Below are 18,818 nucleotides of genomic sequence, written 5' to 3' on the forward strand. Positions count from 1 at the left end.
CTCTTATAGATGTTTTCTGTATTAACTAATATTGTGTTGTACTGACGATTTCTTATGCCGAAGATTGTTATAAAGTTTGACGTATTTTGAGCACGTTTTTGTTTGTATTTTTAGTATACTGATAAGTTTACTATTTTGACAATAATAAAAAATATATATATATTTATTGTCAATGATACCCCGTTTTAAGTGACGTGACTGTTATGTAGATATAGGCTCGCCCCTACATGGGACTAATACTGTTAATGGCTGGTAAATTTCATACCCTCATAAGCATCACAATATAACAAGCGAGTGGCGACAAAAAAAGAATCGTTTTCCTTATATACTTTACAAAATACAAACACAAATAACAGTCTTCCACACAAAATTGACTTAAACATTATTCTCGAACTATACATAAATCAGTTCCAATAAGAAATCGTCAGTAGATAAGTACAGTAAGTAGTAGCGACTAACGCTGGGGTGGCGGCAGGTGGGCAGCTACGAGCACATGAACGTGGTGTCGCGGCGCGGGGACTCGCCGCCGCTCGCCGCCTCGCCGTCGCGCCCGCACCTCGCCGCGCACCACAAGTACCACACTGTACGTATCTTGTATTTACGTTATATGTACTTTGTAGTGCTGTTTAACTTTGTGTCTGAATATATTCGCTATGTGTAAAGTATGCTGACAAATCGAATGGGGCATACAAGATGATTCGAGATATATGACGGGGCGAATATGTGTTTAATTTCCATATTATGCAATGTAACCTACTTTTAACAAATAAATGGTTACTAAAAAATTACTCGTCGAAATATAACTACAAAGTACATAAGAGTCCGTATGATAAATAGATAACTATGACAGAATCTTTTCGCTCTTGTTTGTTTTCTGTTAGGCAACTTTGTGCTGTATTCAGACATATAACGTTAAGAGGCGCGTACTATATTTTTCTTTTGGGTTTTGGTTGAGGTTTTTCAAAAGCAATTTCACACTTAACTTCAATGATATTTAATATATCGTGCACGTTTACGTACGTGTACGTTTTGAATAAATGATAAATTACAATTTAAATACCATAAGGTTGCTGGGTGTGAAAATGTGGGCGTGCAGTTAGCAAATTAAACAGCTACTAATTAATGAATAATTTTAACTACATATAAAAATATAAATCGATTTACGTTTGGTTGCTTGATCGCTAACTGTACAAAATTCTACATTTCAATAACTAACATTTTCGTGTATATTCTTAACAGGTTTCTAAATGGTCTGTATATTTCCATAAATATAGGCGTTTTGCTATTAATAAAACAACTCATTAATATTACTGAGCTATTTATTTATAGGTATAACACGAGCTTCTAAAAGTCTTTGATAACGTATTTGCACATGTTTCCTATATTTTTATAAGCAAAATACTTTGAAAACTGAGCGAGGCGCTCGTGAAAGATTCTGTTACGCCTTACGCGACATTTGTTTCCCTGATATGTGGTGACTTGAAAAACACTGCTAATTCATGCGTGTTCAACCGAAGGTTTCACAGGAGTGTCGATACATTAATGTTTCACCATCCTCCCCGAAGTAAAACCGGTTTTTAAACTATAAATAGATGGCTCAGTAAGTAAGAGGGTGTGTACTGTGAAAGCTGTACATATAGTATGTGGTTGTATGGTCGGTGGCAGGCGCCGGCGTCCATGTCGCCCGCGCACGCGCACTACCGCGCCGCCGCCGCCTCCGAGTCGCTGCCGTCCAGCCAGGTCCGTCACATGTTGTGTCATACCGCTACTGTGTACTGCCTACTTGCCTACCGAATGTGTGCCGTTATACTGTCTAGATCGATATATATTAGCGGATTTGTACACTAGTGAATCTATAGAGAGAAGCTAGCTCGATAAAACCATCTCATGTTACAACACGGCAGCCGTAATTCAGATTTTCAAATTTTAAGGAGTCCCCCACCTGTCTGTTTTCATATGGCCGCTTTATTGTCTTAATAGCTAATGGTCTATCTTTGCCAGCATTTAATATTGCATTGTCTTTGCTATAAAGAAAAAAGCATATAAACAAAACCAGTAGCTATAAAAAAATAACCAGGTAACATTCGTTTTACCCACCCTTGACAGTATAACGTTACAGTTTGGTACAAAGTGCGCACGCGAACAAGCGAATGGCTTGATGCTATCAATATGTAACGTGAAATAATCTATGTTAATGCATTTCAAAATAAAATATACATAAAATTTCCGATACTCTTAACACAAAACAGGGACCGTGTTGTAATCGCACCTCATAGATTATTTCACTCTGTCTATCATATAAAACCTTGTAGCCATTGTGTAGCGACAATATAAAGCTATATATACGTTAAATAAAATGTAAATAAGTAAGTATTATGTACAATAAACCTAAGCATAAAACGAGCATATAGCATGCTTCGCCAAGTGCCTCAAAAAGTTTTCGCAAATGGTGATCATTTCAAAATACATATATTTTGGTTTTTGGAAGTCACTATTGGCAAAATCCTTAAATAAATATCTACGAACGCTAAAATGTTTATTACTTTAAAATAATATGGATTGGTTTTACCATTTATTTTGATATTTAGATAATTATATCGAACCTATTCATATTTATTAGACACCAAAAACATCTATACATTAGGATACTTATTATTGCGTTAAAACCAGGTTATTTCATCAAATTATAAAGCTTAGCTTAATTACTCTCAAAGAACATATAATTAAAAAATATATATTTTCTAGTTTTCTGCATTAAATAAATTATTCATTAGAATTAGAACTCATTCCTGTCAATAAGATTTTTAACTTATCATAAAAATAGATGTTATAACCAATCCACTAAATTATAATAAGTATAATATATAACGATGCGGCATGTCTGCTATTATATCCAATATAAGCCAACACTATGTATGTAACCAGTAGTATTTATATACTAGTATATACATCATATACTTAGCTTTATTCAAACAAAATTATGTAAATCAATATTCTATTTATTCGCAACGAAATTGCACTACACAGCTTCAAGCAAAGTAGATAATAGGCAAATGCTTGTAATTTGTCAAATATATCCATATTTTAATAAGTAAACCCTATTATAAGTAGAATAATTTATTGTTTAGATATCTTTAAGATACAAAAAGTAGATACCTATAAGTACAACGAAATAACCTACATAGTTTAAGTCAATTCGAAGTTTTTTTTAATTCCAATTGTAATTTAATTTTACACATAGATAATTTTAAATGTACCCATAGATAACTTTAAATTATATTTTAATAATACATTTTAATACTTATACATAAATGTTTAGAATCTAGAATTATAGATAATTTCTGACTGCTAGAGTCAAAATTATAAATACAGATTTTTTCTATACCTAGTTAATTTCAAATTATTATGTAGCGGAAATATTTAATATTCAAGAATAAACTATAAGTTAGTCAATTTATTAGCCAAATAATATTAGAAAAACCTAGTAATACTTATAAAATCTATAGTTATACAATATTAAAATAGACTTATTTTATACCTCTCTTAGATCAGAATCTTTTTCAGTTTTAGACACCTGTTAATATATAAAACTAATATATATTTTCCAATCTGCAGCTGCAACTATGCGAAGAAGGCGGCGGGGGCGTGGTCCCCGGCGTGGGCGGGGCTGAAGGGGCGGAGTCTCCGCTGACGGCTCGCTCGCTGCGCCTGGAGCGAGCGGCGCGCGCCATACATGCCGAGAGAGACAGACTGCGCACGCATTACCAACCTCCTTATGACTCGTTAGTTTACTATCAGAAATAAAACTATATTAACGTAGTCTGAAATTAATAGTGCCTAATATAAACCTAGTTTTGAAGTGACTAACATAAAATAAATTGTTGGGCTTTAAGTATTTTGAAGTCACATCTTTAAAACTTATATTTAACTGAGTAGTTCCTTATACTACTTTTTAATATTCATCTGAAAAGCTTGAATGATTCATTTTTTTATTGACTTTCTTATTTACTTATGTATTTACTTATATACTTTTACTTATATATTATTTTCTATACATTTTATCTAATTTGAAAAGGGTAAAGAACAGAAATATTAAAGCAAAACATGAATTAAGTTATCAACTGAATTTGCTCAACCAATAACTTATAACATCTTTAGTAAATAGACCCTTTTGTAAAGCACATACATAAACCCAACTTCATATTTTTTCTAATAATTAACAAAACTAATATACTTTCCAACTAACAATGCTAACAAAACTAACCACAATTTATTTCTTTCCACGCTACCAGGAGCTCCATCATGTCTTCATCAATGGCGCGCATCCCAATACACAGGTCTCCGTCACTCTCTAGGCTAGACAAACGTTTGCCCACTTTGCCCACGATGCCCACGATGCCCACGGCCCACGTGGAGCTAGCCCACTTGTGGTGCGATTGCCCAGACACACTGTTCAACTATGTGCCTCATAGGTTATGTTTAAAGAGCAGTTTGTACAGAATAGTCGATAGTTACTTACTTCATCATCCGTGTTTGGTAAAATCTGCTAGTTATATATGAAAATTTTAAATTTGACATTATTAAAAATACAGAAAATGTGAAAGCATAGACTGGAGTCAACATTTCAAACATATTTCTACATCTATACTAAATAATAATATAGTTAAAGAGCTTTTTAATTCGATATACAATCTCGAAAACTGCAAATCTGTAATTTTTGTATTTTGTATTGTTGCATATGGCAGTTCTCTAAAATTATATGTTTAACATTATAAAAGAGCAGTCTTATTGAACTATTGTTTTTGTACAAAAATCAATAAACTAAGTACAAAATGGGGCCAAGCCATCAGTCATTTTGTTGAATTGTATATTACTAATCAACACTAGTTAGGCAATAGGCATGTCTGTATCTTAGGTTTGATTATATTGTTCATATTATATGCATTTATTTAGTTTAATATTATAGAGACTTATATGAATTATAAAGATGTATTTTAAGGCACATATCTTATAGTTAGAAGAAACATAAAGTTATAATTTTAATAAAACAGTGTGTTTGGGTAATCTGTTGATATTCACAAATTCTAATATAAAGTTAATTGCATGTTGCATGTGTTTATATAATTTATAAAATTTGTTACATTTTTATTTTATTGTTTAATAAATATACTACAAAATGGAATTACTAATATATGTTCTACCCTACGAAATTATTGGAAATATCAAAAACTAAAATGGTATGTTTTTAAATGTATTTTTCAGTGTGTGATCCCTAATTCCATAGTAGAGGTCGAATATATCGCTATAAGCTCGATTTAGTAATTCCATTTTTGCTATATAGCTTGCTAGGAAAGCACTTAGATTTTAAAAGCACCTACATTTATTAAAATTACCAGATTGTTATTATAATTAATTATTTGATTGGACTTTTATATTCTTGCTTAATAAATTAGGTTTCTTTGTGATAGTAGAGTATTAAGTGTGATTTTTTAAATAATCTGGTAATTTCGCCGTATTTCATTCGTCTTTCACTTTGCACATTACATTCAAATTTCACAATTTGAAAAGCTCAATGTCCGTTGTGCTAATTAATGAGTGATACTAATATTGCTTCTCCAAAATACGCATTACTTCACTACTTCACACTTCTTTTTTTATAAAGCTGATTTAGTTAAAACCTTTACAAACACAATTTCAAATAATGCATGCCAGTTTTCTTACTGCTAACTCAATATAATATTGAGGGTTCTTTTTTAAGAAATGCACGTTTAAACAATCAAATAACTTTTTTTATACAAAATGCATGTCAAAACAAAACAAAAAACAATATCTTCTTACTTAAAACCATATTGTAACATAACCATGTTCATTTCCACTGACATTTTCATTATGTTCAATAGCAATATTTCGTCCAGCTCGAGCCAGGAGTCGCTGGGCGGCATGGGCTCGATGGGCGGCGCCATGGCCAGCACGTGGGGCGGGGCCGGCGCGGCGCGGGCCGCCTCCTCGTCCGCCGCGTCCATCACGATGCATCAGCAGAAGAAGAGGGGCATCAAGAGCTCTTTAGGAAGGTTCTTTAGTAAGAAAGAGAAGGCTGGAATGCCGGTAAGTGTCGAAAAATCGTTATTACAACGTTTGATTAGTTATAGTTAAAAGTAAAATTAGTTTTAAGTTTGCCACAGAGACTATGAAAGTTATCTACTGACTCCAGTCTTGTTCATTCCCTGTGAACTTTAATTCTATCGCTTATTTAAACCCGAAATTGCAATAAGGTGCACGCTAAAGTTTAATCCACTTTTCCTTAAACAATCTCTGAATAGTGTATATTGCTATTATAGGAACAAAGAAAACATTAATTAAATTCATTCCTCTTTATGTCAAAAATTCCTCACAGCAGAAAATAGATTTCATAAAGAAGAAACAAGTTAAATTTTCTTTTTAACCATAATTTAAATCCCATATCTCTCGTCTTCAGCAGCTGCAACAAGGTCAGAGTCCGCGCTCCATGTCGTCAGTGTCGTCGCTGGGCCTGTCGTCACTCGCGGGCGACGACGAGGCGCTGGCGCCGCACTCCGCGCTGCCGCACCCGCACCAGGCGCTGCAGCACCAGGACTACGCCAGGACCAAGACCAAGTACGTACTATACCCGTACCGGACAACACTATACTTTGTACTTTCGATGATTAAGTATATATATTTTGTTTTGCCTTTTGCCTGTCCCACTCTGGGCGAAGGTCCTCCCGAATGTAAGGGATGTTAAATCTTGAGTTGATCTTGATCACGCTGACCAAGTACGGGTAAATACCTTAAGTTAGCCTATCTGGCTGTTCTTTTTTTGTAACTACATAGATTAGTTAAAATATACATACGTAAAAAAATCATTAAGAACGTTAATCGTCTGCTTTTTTTACAATTTCTGAGTTCCTATGTACGGCTAAAATGGGCTTAAATTTATTTATTAATAGCTTTTTACCCGTGACTTCGTTCGCCACCTGGTTTTTTCCATGGGAATGCATCATTTTCCCGGGGTAAAAAATGGCCTATGTCATTACTCGGGTATCAAAATTCATGCAAATTGGTTCAGTAGTTTAGGCGTGATTAGCAGTAACAAACAGACGAACAGAGTTATTTTCGCATTTATAATATTATAAGTATGGATGTCGATGTATAACACGTATATCTTGTGGGTACGCAGAGACCGCGACTACCGGCACGAGCTGCTGGGCGAGGCGATGCGCGCCGGCACGCCGTTCGCGCTGTGGAACGGGCCCACCGTGGTGGCGTGGCTGGAGCTGTGGGTGGGCATGCCGGCCTGGTACGTGGCCGCCTGCCGCGCCAACGTCAAGTCCGGCGCCATCATGTCCGCGCTCTCCGACCAGGAGATACAGCGGGAGATCGGTGCGTAACACTTCTTACTAATTATCATTTACTATTGTTTTGCGTATTAGGGATCATCTCGATGTTATTAGAACCACCCAAAGGATTTCGCTGTGGTTTAAGAATATCAAGTGGTATTGAGACTAAATTAACCTCCAACTTACTTTGAGTGGAAAAATATTGATTAAATGTTACTTAAAATAGGCAGAATGTACCTTCATGCATCGCCGTTGAATAAGCATGAAAAAAAAACGTAACTTGTAATAATATAGAAAAATATTTTTTTTATAATAATTGCATTAAGTTTTATGTTATGCAAAACCTCAGTGTAAAAGATGTGATCATTATAAACCTGAAGCCATGTTATATGCAGGTTAATTGATAATGTTCTAATAATACAGTATCTCATCAAAGAGCGATTGAATTTGTATCTTCTAACACAAACAGTCACCATAAACTTGTTTTTCAAATGTTCCTTTCTATTAACTCAGGTATAAGTAACCCGCTGCACCGGCTGAAGCTGCGGCTGGCGATCCAGGAGATGGTGTCTCTGACGTCACCGTCGGCGCCGCGCGGGACCGCCTGCGCCGCGCTGGCCTTCGGGGACATGAACCATGAGTGGATCGGCAATGTGTGGCTGCCGTCACTTGGTACGTGATGACGCTAGATATTCAATATATTAATTTGCAACTGAATTGATATTATACCGCTTCAAATTCAATTTTGTAACAAAAAGCAGAAGAATGTTAATCCGTAGGTATAAAATTGTGATTTCAGTAGACACAAAAATGGAAGTACTGACTAACCTAGGAGTTTCGTATCCAATAATAAATAATGGTGCTAACTGCTAAACAATATTTTAAGGAACTATACTATTTTTACTTTTTACTTATTCGTAAAAAACACAAATCTATGTTAGTTAATTTACACAAAAAAGGCTCTATTACATATTTTTTTTTGTATTGTCCAGGGTTACCACAATACAGAACGACGTTCATGGAGTGTTTGGTGGACGCGAGGATGTTGGAGCACCTCACCAAGCGGGACCTCAGGACGCAACTCAAAATGGTCGACAGTTTTCACAGGTAATGTGCCTATATTTTAACTTTAATAGTTAATAATAATATTATTCGTTGTATCGAATGTTTATGTGCCTCGCTAAATATTTTGTTTTAGTATTTTTGTCGCTGTGATGACAATTCTGCCAATATGAGAATAGTTCGATGTGTGTTACTCTTATAGCATTCAATGATTTTTAAACAAGTTTATAACCTAGAAAAACGTTTAAGATACTTTTTAACCTGAATACTTATTTTATACAGATGAAATCACTTGCAGGTCTAAAATTATTATGTTTGATGGAGATGAAGAAATTAACAATAACCATAGGGGTGTTGATAAATTTGACGTTGACAATATTCGGTATTTTCTATTTGTAGAACGTCGCTGCACTTCGGCGTGGCGTGCCTGAAGCGCGTGGGCTACAGCGTGCGCGCGCTGGACGAGCGGCGCCGCGCGGCCGAGCACGTCAACAGAGATGTGCTGGTGTGGACCAACGAGCGCCTGCAGCGGTGGCTCGTGTCCATTAACCTGAAGGTAAACAACAACATTCAATCTCTGCATCACGTAGACTGGCAGAATATGCCCTTACCATTAAGTCCGCCTTTATACAACTTTGTATAAGAAGTTTAAGTAAAAAACAACCTTGAATAAAAGAATTTAACCTACACTTCAAAATGTTCCTTGTTAATGATTCGCTGGTAGTAAGGACCTAGATGAGATCTTTGGGGAACTCCATACGTTGTATCATTTCTTACTTAAAAATGTTGATTTTTTGCTTGTTTTGACTATGTACATTTTTCAACAATCTAATTAAGTTTTCATAACTACACGAAGAAGTAAACTTATCAAAGGTCTTACTAAATCGTGTGAGTTTAAAATATTTGATTTACTTACATTGTTGGTATCTTGTACATATGACAGAACGATCTAATGTGGGGCATTATGATTTGTTTAAATGTCTTTGTTTAGAGAGAGTTTTGCATTCATTTGTTTGATATAAATGTGTCTAAATGCGTTGTTGTGTTCCAGGAGTACGCGGGCAACTTGTCGGAGAGCGGAGTGCACGGCGCGCTCATCTCGCTGGACGACAGCTTCAGCGCCGACACCATGGCGCTGGCGCTGCAGATACCCACGCAGAACACACAGGTACTACATACACACCTGGTCCTGTTTATATATCTCGCTGGACGACAGCTTCAGCGCCGACACCATGGCGCTGGCGCTGCAGATACCCACGCAGAACACACAGGTACTACATACACACCTGGTCCTGTTTATATATCTCGCTGGACGACAGCTTCAGCGCCGACACCATGGCGCTGGCGCTGCAGATACCCACGCAGAACACACAGGTACTACATACACACCTGGTCCTGTTTATATATCTCGCTGGACGACAGCTTCAGCGCCGACACCATGGCGCTGGCGCTGCAGATACCCACGCAGAACACACAGGTACTACATACACACCTGGTCCTGTTTATATATCTCGCTGGACGACAGCTTCAGCGCCGACACCATGGCGCTGGCGCTGCAGATACCCACGCAGAACACACAGGTACTACATACACACCTGGTCCTGTTTATATATCTCGCTGGACGACAGCTTCAGCGCCGACACCATGGCGCTGGCGCTGCAGATACCCACGCAGAACACACAGGTACTACATACACACCTGGTCCTGTTTATATATCTCGCTGGACGACAGCTTCAGCGCCGACACCATGGCGCTGGCGCTGCAGATACCCACGCAGAACACACAGGTACTACATACACACCTGGTCCTGTTTATATATCTCGCTGGACGACAGCTTCAGCGCCGACACCATGGCGCTGGCGCTGCAGATACCCACGCAGAACACACAGGTACTACATACACACCTGGTCCTGTTTATATATCTCGCTGGACGACAGCTTCAGCGCCGACACCATGGCGCTGGCGCTGCAGATACCCACGCAGAACACACAGGTACTACATACACACCTGGTCCTGTTTATATATCTCGCTGGACGACAGCTTCAGCGCCGACACCATGGCGCTGGCGCTGCAGATACCCACGCAGAACACACAGGTACTACATACACACCTGGTCCTGTTTATATATCTCGCTGGACGACAGCTTCAGCGCCGACACCATGGCGCTGGCGCTGCAGATACCCACGCAGAACACACAGGTACTACATACACACCTGGTCCTGTTTATATATCTCGCTGGACGACAGCTTCAGCGCCGACACCATGGCGCTGGCGCTGCAGATACCCACGCAGAACACACAGGTACTACATACACACCTGGTCCTGTTTATATATCTCGCTGGACGACAGCTTCAGCGCCGACACCATGGCGCTGGCGCTGCAGATACCCACGCAGAACACACAGGTACTACATACACACCTGGTCCTGTTTATATATCTCGCTGGACGACAGCTTCAGCGCCGACACCATGGCGCTGGCGCTGCAGATACCCACGCAGAACACACAGGTACTACATACACACCTGGTCCTGTTTATATATCTCGCTGGACGACAGCTTCAGCGCCGACACCATGGCGCTGGCGCTGCAGATACCCACGCAGAACACACAGGTACTACATACACACCTGGTCCTGTTTATATATCTCGCTGGACGACAGCTTCAGCGCCGACACCATGGCGCTGGCGCTGCAGATACCCACGCAGAACACACAGGTACTACATACACACCTGGTCCTGTTTATATATCTCGCTGGACGACAGCTTCAGCGCCGACACCATGGCGCTGGCGCTGCAGATACCCACGCAGAACACACAGGTACTACATACACACCTGGTCCTGTTTATATATCTCGCTGGACGACAGCTTCAGCGCCGACACCATGGCGCTGGCGCTGCAGATACCCACGCAGAACACACAGGTACAAACACTAAATGACAACAAGTGCCTTGGGAAAATGTTCTCAATATTTGTACGAAGAACGGCTAAAGGAGAAGGGAAATAGTGTTTTATGGGAAGCTTTTTCTCTTGCATTTCATTTCAAATAAAAACTTCTACTTCGCATTAACAAGTATTGCAAAAAAGGCTTTTCTCGTTGAAAGTAATGGTTGGTTTTGTCAATTGTACATTTCAGTAATACAAGTGTTTAAATTTTATCGTATGTGATTATATGATTTGATTTAAATTGACACTACAACTGCGTTTTATGTTTCTGTTTAAATTAAATTTAGCCCATTAATATCCCGTTGCTAGGCAAGGGCCCACTACCGGAATGAGGAACGTGTTAAGCCTTAAGTCCACCACGCTGGAAAACTGCGAGTTGGATTTTAATAAGGTTTCAGTTTCCTACATGCTTAAAATCTTACGCAAAACCAGTTTTACAGTGAAACTTTCGGATATTAAACATTGAATCTTTCCTTCCAGGCGCGACAAATCCTCGAAATGGAATTCAGCAACCTCCTGGCGACGGGCACCGAGCGAGCCGCGCGCCTGCAGCACGAGCACGCCGCCTCCTGACACCACACCATGAACTAGACTACACAGCACACGTAGTCACCTATATTTACTTACTATCGTTTATGGTACAAAGTTTGTTTTCCTTTTCACTTCACCGTATTGGAATCTCGGCGATTTCAAACTGTTTTTCTGGTGTTTTATAGGAATATAAGCTGGTTATGACTTTTTCTTGAATGACTAAATAAGTGTATAAACAAATTACTTTTTCTCGAATGACTAAATAACAGACTTTAAATTGAAAACAAATTGGACGCCATTTTGAAATGTCATTCGAAAAACTAACAAATCTATAACTTGACTATTTCTTTTTTTATTTAAATCAAAATGTAAAGCTATATTTCATATAAAACACTGTGAAAATAAAAATAAAATATAAACTATTATAATTGAGACACAATAATCGTTTTTTCCAGTAAGATTGTATATTACCGTGGTAGATTAAGGCTTCTAACTAAATATAATACAAAGTGCTCTGACCGTAGCGTTATGTACTTAAATGTAACCAGATATATAACGACTATCAACTAGCTGTGGCTTGCTGTACCGTGTTTTTGATAAATATAACACTTTTCAAATTTGCCGGGTTATAGTATCTTGTTGGTCGCTCTTTTTAAGCTAAATAGAAAAGGCTGACAATAGTTGACTGGTCGAAAGCGTAGTTAGTTGTTTCGATGAAATTTTATTGGTTCTCTTACTGCCATTATTATTTTAATAGTGTTAAGAATTGAAAGCCATAAATACCTCGCAAAATAGTGTGTTATTTTTCAATATTTTTTTTCACAAAATTCGTTTCTTTACTAACCATATTAAATGGTAGAATGTTTAAAGCAAGACTTATATGAAAGTTATTCTATCTCTTTACTATTTTCTTATTTAGAAAGAGTCAACAAGATACGTATAACTTGAAAGTATTAAAATCACTTTACTCTTATGTACTTGCCTTCCTATTAAATCTATAACTAAGCCTTATATTGGACTTTTTCAACATATCTTCAAATATCTATTAAGAAAAGTACAATGATTCTTCAAAAAAGCACAAATTCTTTATAAAAATCCTGGTTTAAAGTTGTTAAAATGGCTCAAAATATATACGTCTCTTTTTAACAACGGTTGTAAGACAAGGATAGAGTATATATCTGTCAAATTAGTCCAATTATACCTACTTAGCTAAATTTACTTTGACAAGTAATTAAATATTTTCAATTTGATAGTCAATTCTTACCTTTTCTTATGGCTTAAGTTAAAAATGAAAAATACTAGCAAATGTCAGAATTTGCAGTACGTATATTTAGAAAGACATACTAATATCAAGAGCTATTTTTAAATAGTGAAATTTTCAAATGATTTCTATAAAAAAGTAGGTATTTTGCTGTGTGATTTCCTAATAATATTTGAGTATCAATGATCAGTTTCTGAGAAATGCTGTATGGCAAATTAATTTGCTCCATTTTTCAAGAAAATTTCAAACATCATACTCTCGTTACTATTCTATAAAGTATGGGAAATTGCGATACAAAACAGCTTAGTATTTTCTATATGGAAAGAACTTGTCTTTATACAATATTATTATGTACTATGAAAATGTTGTTAAATTCTTATTCTGTTGTAAAATAAATCCTATTTTCCTTTCACAAAACACGGTACACGCAATAAATTGTTTAACTCTGATGCCAAATATTAGTTGAATTATAACTAATATACATGTATATCACCCGTCGTGGCCTGCGCTAACTAGTGCCTAGGATAATTAGTGAAGCGACTGTTATTACATATTTAAATAATAAATAATAATTATTAATAATGCCTTAACGATGAATACAAAAAAAATGTTACTATAGGATTGTCTGACGCTTTGAGTAAGTTGCTATTTTTTGACACTAGATGGCGTTATTAGCGAGATTAATTGAAATGTTTTTTATTGTGATGAAATATTGTGAAAAAGGTTTCTTAAGTGGTTGAAATATCAGAAAAATGTTGTGTAATGTCTCCAAACGTTAAGTGTTATATTCTAAATGACGCAATTTCGTGCCAAAAAATAGCAAGCTAACTAATTTTTATATAAACAAAATGAAATATAATCAATACCGATTCCTTATGATATAACAAGCCTTATATAATTTGGTTCTTTCGAGCGTATTAATATAAATAATTAACTAGATTATCGCAGGTCACGGTTGGTTAAATAGAGATGCTGTGTTGTCATAGACATTGAATTCGAAATGGCGGGAATTTTCACTTGACGGGTAGATATTTTTTTAATTTAAAACTTTTTTATTTTTTAATCTTCCTTTTTATAGCCCTTTTAATAGTCTATGTAAGGTTAATAAATTATGTGTAGATTGTTTCCTACATTAAAATTGAACGAAGATTTTGTAAGAAAAAGGTGGCCTAAATATATTTAGGTATTTGAATGTTAAGCAAAATCTAGGAAGGTTAGGTGTAGATATTTATTATGTAATTTATCTTGTCTTTAATGTTCTGACAAGTCTTTTTTACTATTATATTTGAAATCGACATACCTATTTCGTTTTTTTTATCAAGTTTATTGGCAGGGCCTTTAGCCAACAAAAGGCTATTTCGGCCTCATGGCCAGTTATGGGGAAACTCAGACATAAGTATAATAAAATACAATGATTCTATAAAATGAAGGCGATCAAAAAAGCATACCTTATATTTGTTAAATAATATAATTTCGCGAGAATACTGAGGCATTTTTTAAATACTATAAAGTAAGAGAAAGTTTGTAATAAAATTCGTCGAGTGAAAATTGTTTCTGTGTGTAAATTTCACCGGTTCTGTGTCAACACAGTGTTTGTTCTCGTTAAGTAAGCGTGTCATAGTTGGAATACATTCTGTGCCGCCCGCCGTGTCACTCATACTCTAGCTAAAAATATATCTTATAATGTCATGTGTAATACTATAATCTGTTAGTTTTTCCACTTTGTAAATTAAACTATCGCATGCTTAAAATCTATAACGAAAATTGCGGAAATATGAATGTAAAATTGTTGAAATTGTTTAGAATTTTGACGCTTTCCATACGATTTTGTAAATGTTGAAAGTGTTATCAAAATACTAAATTGTTTGAAGATTGGATTTGTAGCAATTTTGGATAATTTTCTATAGATTTGAAGCATGTATTTCAATGGTATGTAGTGACACGGTGTGCGCAAGTCTCCTGTCTACCAAGTGCCTCCCCGAGGTGTGTATATACATAGCTTTATGTAGAGGAATGTGTGGCTCTCCGACCGTGTACAAGAGGTTTATGTTGCCGACAGCGAGCGGTACGAGCGCACGATACTAGTCTTATGTACAGTGTTAATTACATTGTTTTGTAATCTTCTATTTTATTAACTCGCTACTAGGTCAGCTGGAAACTTAGCTAGGTATATTTTTGTTAAGCGTTTTACAAATAACCTGTGCGACAACCCTACTGTACATCGTGGTAAAACAGTGTTGTTCATTAGTACTGCGGCTAGGGGTGTCGCGCGTATGAATGTTGTAGTTTTGTTTGTCCGTTGTCGTGTAGTGTACGGTGGTTGATTGCTTATAGTGACGTAATTGGTGGTCACCACGCTCATCACAAAATTGGCAGTGTTGCCACATTTAATATATTAATTTTATAGTATTGTAACAAATATATCGTGTTGTTTTATATAATAATAAATAAACCGCCGTACGCCACGCGGAGTGCAATAGATAATGAATTAAACTTAATAAAATGTATAGCTAAAGCATTTTCAGTTTAAAGGTGAATCTTTTAACCAGTAGCAAATATATTGTAAATATTATATTATCGTTTATATATCATTTGTATCGACTGTAGATGTAATAGCAATATTTAGCTAAGATGTGTTCAAAACTTGAAGGATTTTAATTGTATTATTACTTTGTAACGATAACCGCTTATTTATTTAATAGATTTTATTATTTATTAAGTTATTATAGGAAACGTATTAAATATGCCGGTTGATTATGGAATTACCTCAATGATCGTTCACCTACGGTTGTCTGATTATCACAATTTACTTTTAACTACGCGTGAAGGTATCGCAATCGTTTCAGGCCTCTGCTAATCGTATCGTATAGAGTTATAACAGTATTAATAAACTTAGGAGAGAGGGGGCGCCACGGGTGTGATTTTTTATAAAATTAATTAATTTTAATCGTAGATAAAATTTGAAAATTACTACTCGGGTTAAGATTGCGAACGTATCGAATATAGCGACATGTCATTGTGAACAAATAAAATTGTAATCTACATGTTTTTAAGTGAATTTTGCCATTGTAAAAGAAATTCCTTGATATGGACAGTGCGTCGCATTTAAATATCAAAATATTCGCGCGTCGATTTGCGCGGGACGTTGTGACGTTTCGGTGCGTACGGTAGTCGGACAAAACTGGCGCGACAGACAGAGAATAATGTGATTTAACGCATTGAAATAAGATTACATTAATTTAAAGATACACTTTTATCAGTGTAAGAAAAAATATTGAGTATTGGCTGGAAATTAAAAACAAATCGTTATAAATAATATCTAAAAAGTCTTAAGTCGTAATACATTTTGTGATGTAAATTGAACTCTATTACAATGTGCTAAGTCACATATTTGTCTGGACACGTTGGCTGGTATAAACTGCCTACAATACTATAAAGTTGTGACACACTGTGCTGTACTATGTAGGTACTGTTAGGTTCTGCGGCAGGTAGTCAGTTGCAGACTTCGGTTAGATAAGTGTGACGCCGCGGAAGAGCATCAAACAACGACAAAAGTGCTAGAAAAAATAACAGTACCTATATTTATTGTGAACATTGACGGCAAAAATGAAGAAAAAATTAACACAATGTCCATCCAGGATATAGTTTAAGCAGATTAATGTTAAAGATGGCTAAATAAAGCCATGAAATGTTACATTATAAAGAACATAATTACCTACTTAATTGAATATAATTGAAAAATGAAGTTACCATTAAGGTACTTACTTTACTCAAGATACCTTGTAGGTAATTAATCACCGGAATAAAGTCTTTTTAAAGATTAATTTTGAACTAATATACAAGTCTACTTATTAAAAATATAGTTCAAGAATAATTTTATATTATACCTATAGCCAAGGTTTATAGACTAAGGTGTTTATGGTCTTGTTTGTTGCTCTCCCGTGACGTCGATCTGACGTTTCGTCAATAAAGCCTGACTCTATATCATACGTACACATCATCGTTTCATTATCAAATAAATTATATATATATAGCGACAAAGTTTGTATACAATGCAAGTATATAACCGAGTATTCTCAACATATTTAACAACAGAAACCTCCACACAAAACATTTGTACATAAATGTTAAAGTATTTTAGGTATTGATGTTTTGTCCTTTTCTTTCGTATGGAGAAAGTTGAGAAGGAAAGAGATGGAATGTAATCACTAAAAGACTGATTTAAAGTTTTGTAGTATAAAAGTTTTGTGTCGAAGTATTTTGTTTGATGAATTTGTTGAAAATATTGTTAAAATGACGTTATTAAATTACTGTTAGTGTACTATTTAGCTTTTCGACGTAGCTAAACGAGTTTTGTATAAAGTTTGGATGAAAGTAGTGTAGCCGAAGTGTCATGGCCGCCGTGCGGTCGTTGTGTTTATACACTTATATGTTCCCCCACTATAGCGTAGACAATACGTCCATCGTCCGGTTTCTTGTGTACGGGTTCTAAACACAACGTTAGTAACGTTCACACACTTTGGTGACTGACTTCGTTTATTTCCATAACTAAATTTTGCTATTTATCTCGAGAGAATGGTAAAACTATTTGTTATTTTGTCAAATATTTTCAAATAACGGTTTATGGTAATGTTTTCTTGAGATTAAAATAAAAATAATGTGAAGTTGTCTCAAGGCACGGAGAAGTCCCAAATGTGTTGTTTATCAATAGAGCGCGTATCTGACAGTATTATAATAAACACAATCAAGTAATGTCACAGTTGACTCGTATCTTTGCGTGACTTGTTACCTCCTAAGTGCCAATGTAACCCGACTATTGAGAACGGACGCGACAGAACAATAACTAGAATAATTTTATCACATTCCAACGCACTCTGTCGTACGACACCCGAACAAAAAAGATTGATATTTTTCCAAGATTTTAAGTCCCAGTGGCTCGCGCTACCAAAGAATATAGTTACCTTCACGATAAGGAATTAAATGTAAAATATGTTTATTAGAAAAAAAAATGGATATGTATATAATTTCGCCTGTGTGTGCATAGCTTGTTATTGTGAGGTTTTTAACGAGTCGTGCGGCCCTCGTGCGGGCGCCGTGCGGTCGTCGTGCGGGCGTCGTGCGGGCGCGAACATGATTGGCGTGAACATTCCAGGCTTTCCGTGTTAAATCGCTTAGGCCGTGGAGTAATCGCGGTGTATCCTACAGGTGATTGTATCAGCCGTCGTTTGGTATAGTTGCGGTGAGAACGAGGGCGTGTTAGACAGTGTTTATTTTGACCAATGTAATCAATACTACTGTGTAATCTGTACCTTTGTAAAAACGTTTATCAAGTGCGATGACGGCGTACGTTGTGCATAATGATAAGAGGTAAATACAATTTACACGATACAAGTATTTTGTTTTATTTGTACAATATCCTCCTGCCTAATCACGGCCTTGGTAATCACGCTGACCCTGGTTCTATACCCGGCTAGAATTAAATATAAATTAACTATCATAATCTAACTTTTGACTATCTTATATGTAAATTGTAACTTGAAATCACAAAAATATTGCTTTGAGCTGAGAATCCAATCCACAACCCCAATATAAGGGAAGCTACATAGTGAGAAAATTATAATCAGATGGCCACGGGTTCCTGAAATAAAATATCAAAATCAAACACAA

At 36.2% G+C, this 18,818-nt stretch overlaps 1 protein-coding gene across 4 annotated transcripts in view; it reads left to right on the forward strand.

Annotated features, from left to right (window-relative positions):
* Liprin-alpha (PTPRF interacting protein alpha) overlaps positions 1 to 12,084 on the forward strand; it is a 205,503-nt gene extending 193,419 nt beyond the window's left edge. For 2 of the 4 annotated variants that reach the window (XM_076118899.1, XM_076118901.1), the window contains 11 exons: positions 476 to 583; positions 3,616 to 3,782; positions 4,293 to 4,337; positions 5,901 to 6,105; positions 6,476 to 6,633; positions 7,196 to 7,398; positions 7,869 to 8,027; positions 8,348 to 8,462; positions 8,817 to 8,973; positions 9,469 to 9,585; positions 11,840 to 12,084. In XM_076118899.1, the coding sequence (XP_075975014.1) occupies positions 476 to 583; positions 3,616 to 3,782; positions 4,293 to 4,337; positions 5,901 to 6,105; positions 6,476 to 6,633; positions 7,196 to 7,398; positions 7,869 to 8,027; positions 8,348 to 8,462; positions 8,817 to 8,973; positions 9,469 to 9,585; positions 11,840 to 11,932 (1,527 nt within the window). In that variant the 3' untranslated portion in view covers positions 11,933 to 12,084. The remainder of the gene's footprint in view (positions 1 to 475; positions 584 to 3,615; positions 3,783 to 4,292; positions 4,338 to 5,900; positions 6,106 to 6,475; positions 6,634 to 7,195; positions 7,399 to 7,868; positions 8,028 to 8,347; positions 8,463 to 8,816; positions 8,974 to 9,468; positions 9,586 to 11,839) is intronic. The other 2 variants (XM_076118900.1, XM_076118902.1) reach the window with 2 other exon arrangements.
* The last annotated feature ends 6,734 nt before the right edge of the window (positions 12,085 to 18,818 follow it).

The sequence above is a fragment of the Anticarsia gemmatalis genome, chromosome 10, assembly GCF_050436995.1.
Source record: "Anticarsia gemmatalis isolate Benzon Research Colony breed Stoneville strain chromosome 10, ilAntGemm2 primary, whole genome shotgun sequence".
NCBI classification, from domain to species: Eukaryota; Metazoa; Arthropoda; class Insecta; order Lepidoptera; family Erebidae; genus Anticarsia; species Anticarsia gemmatalis.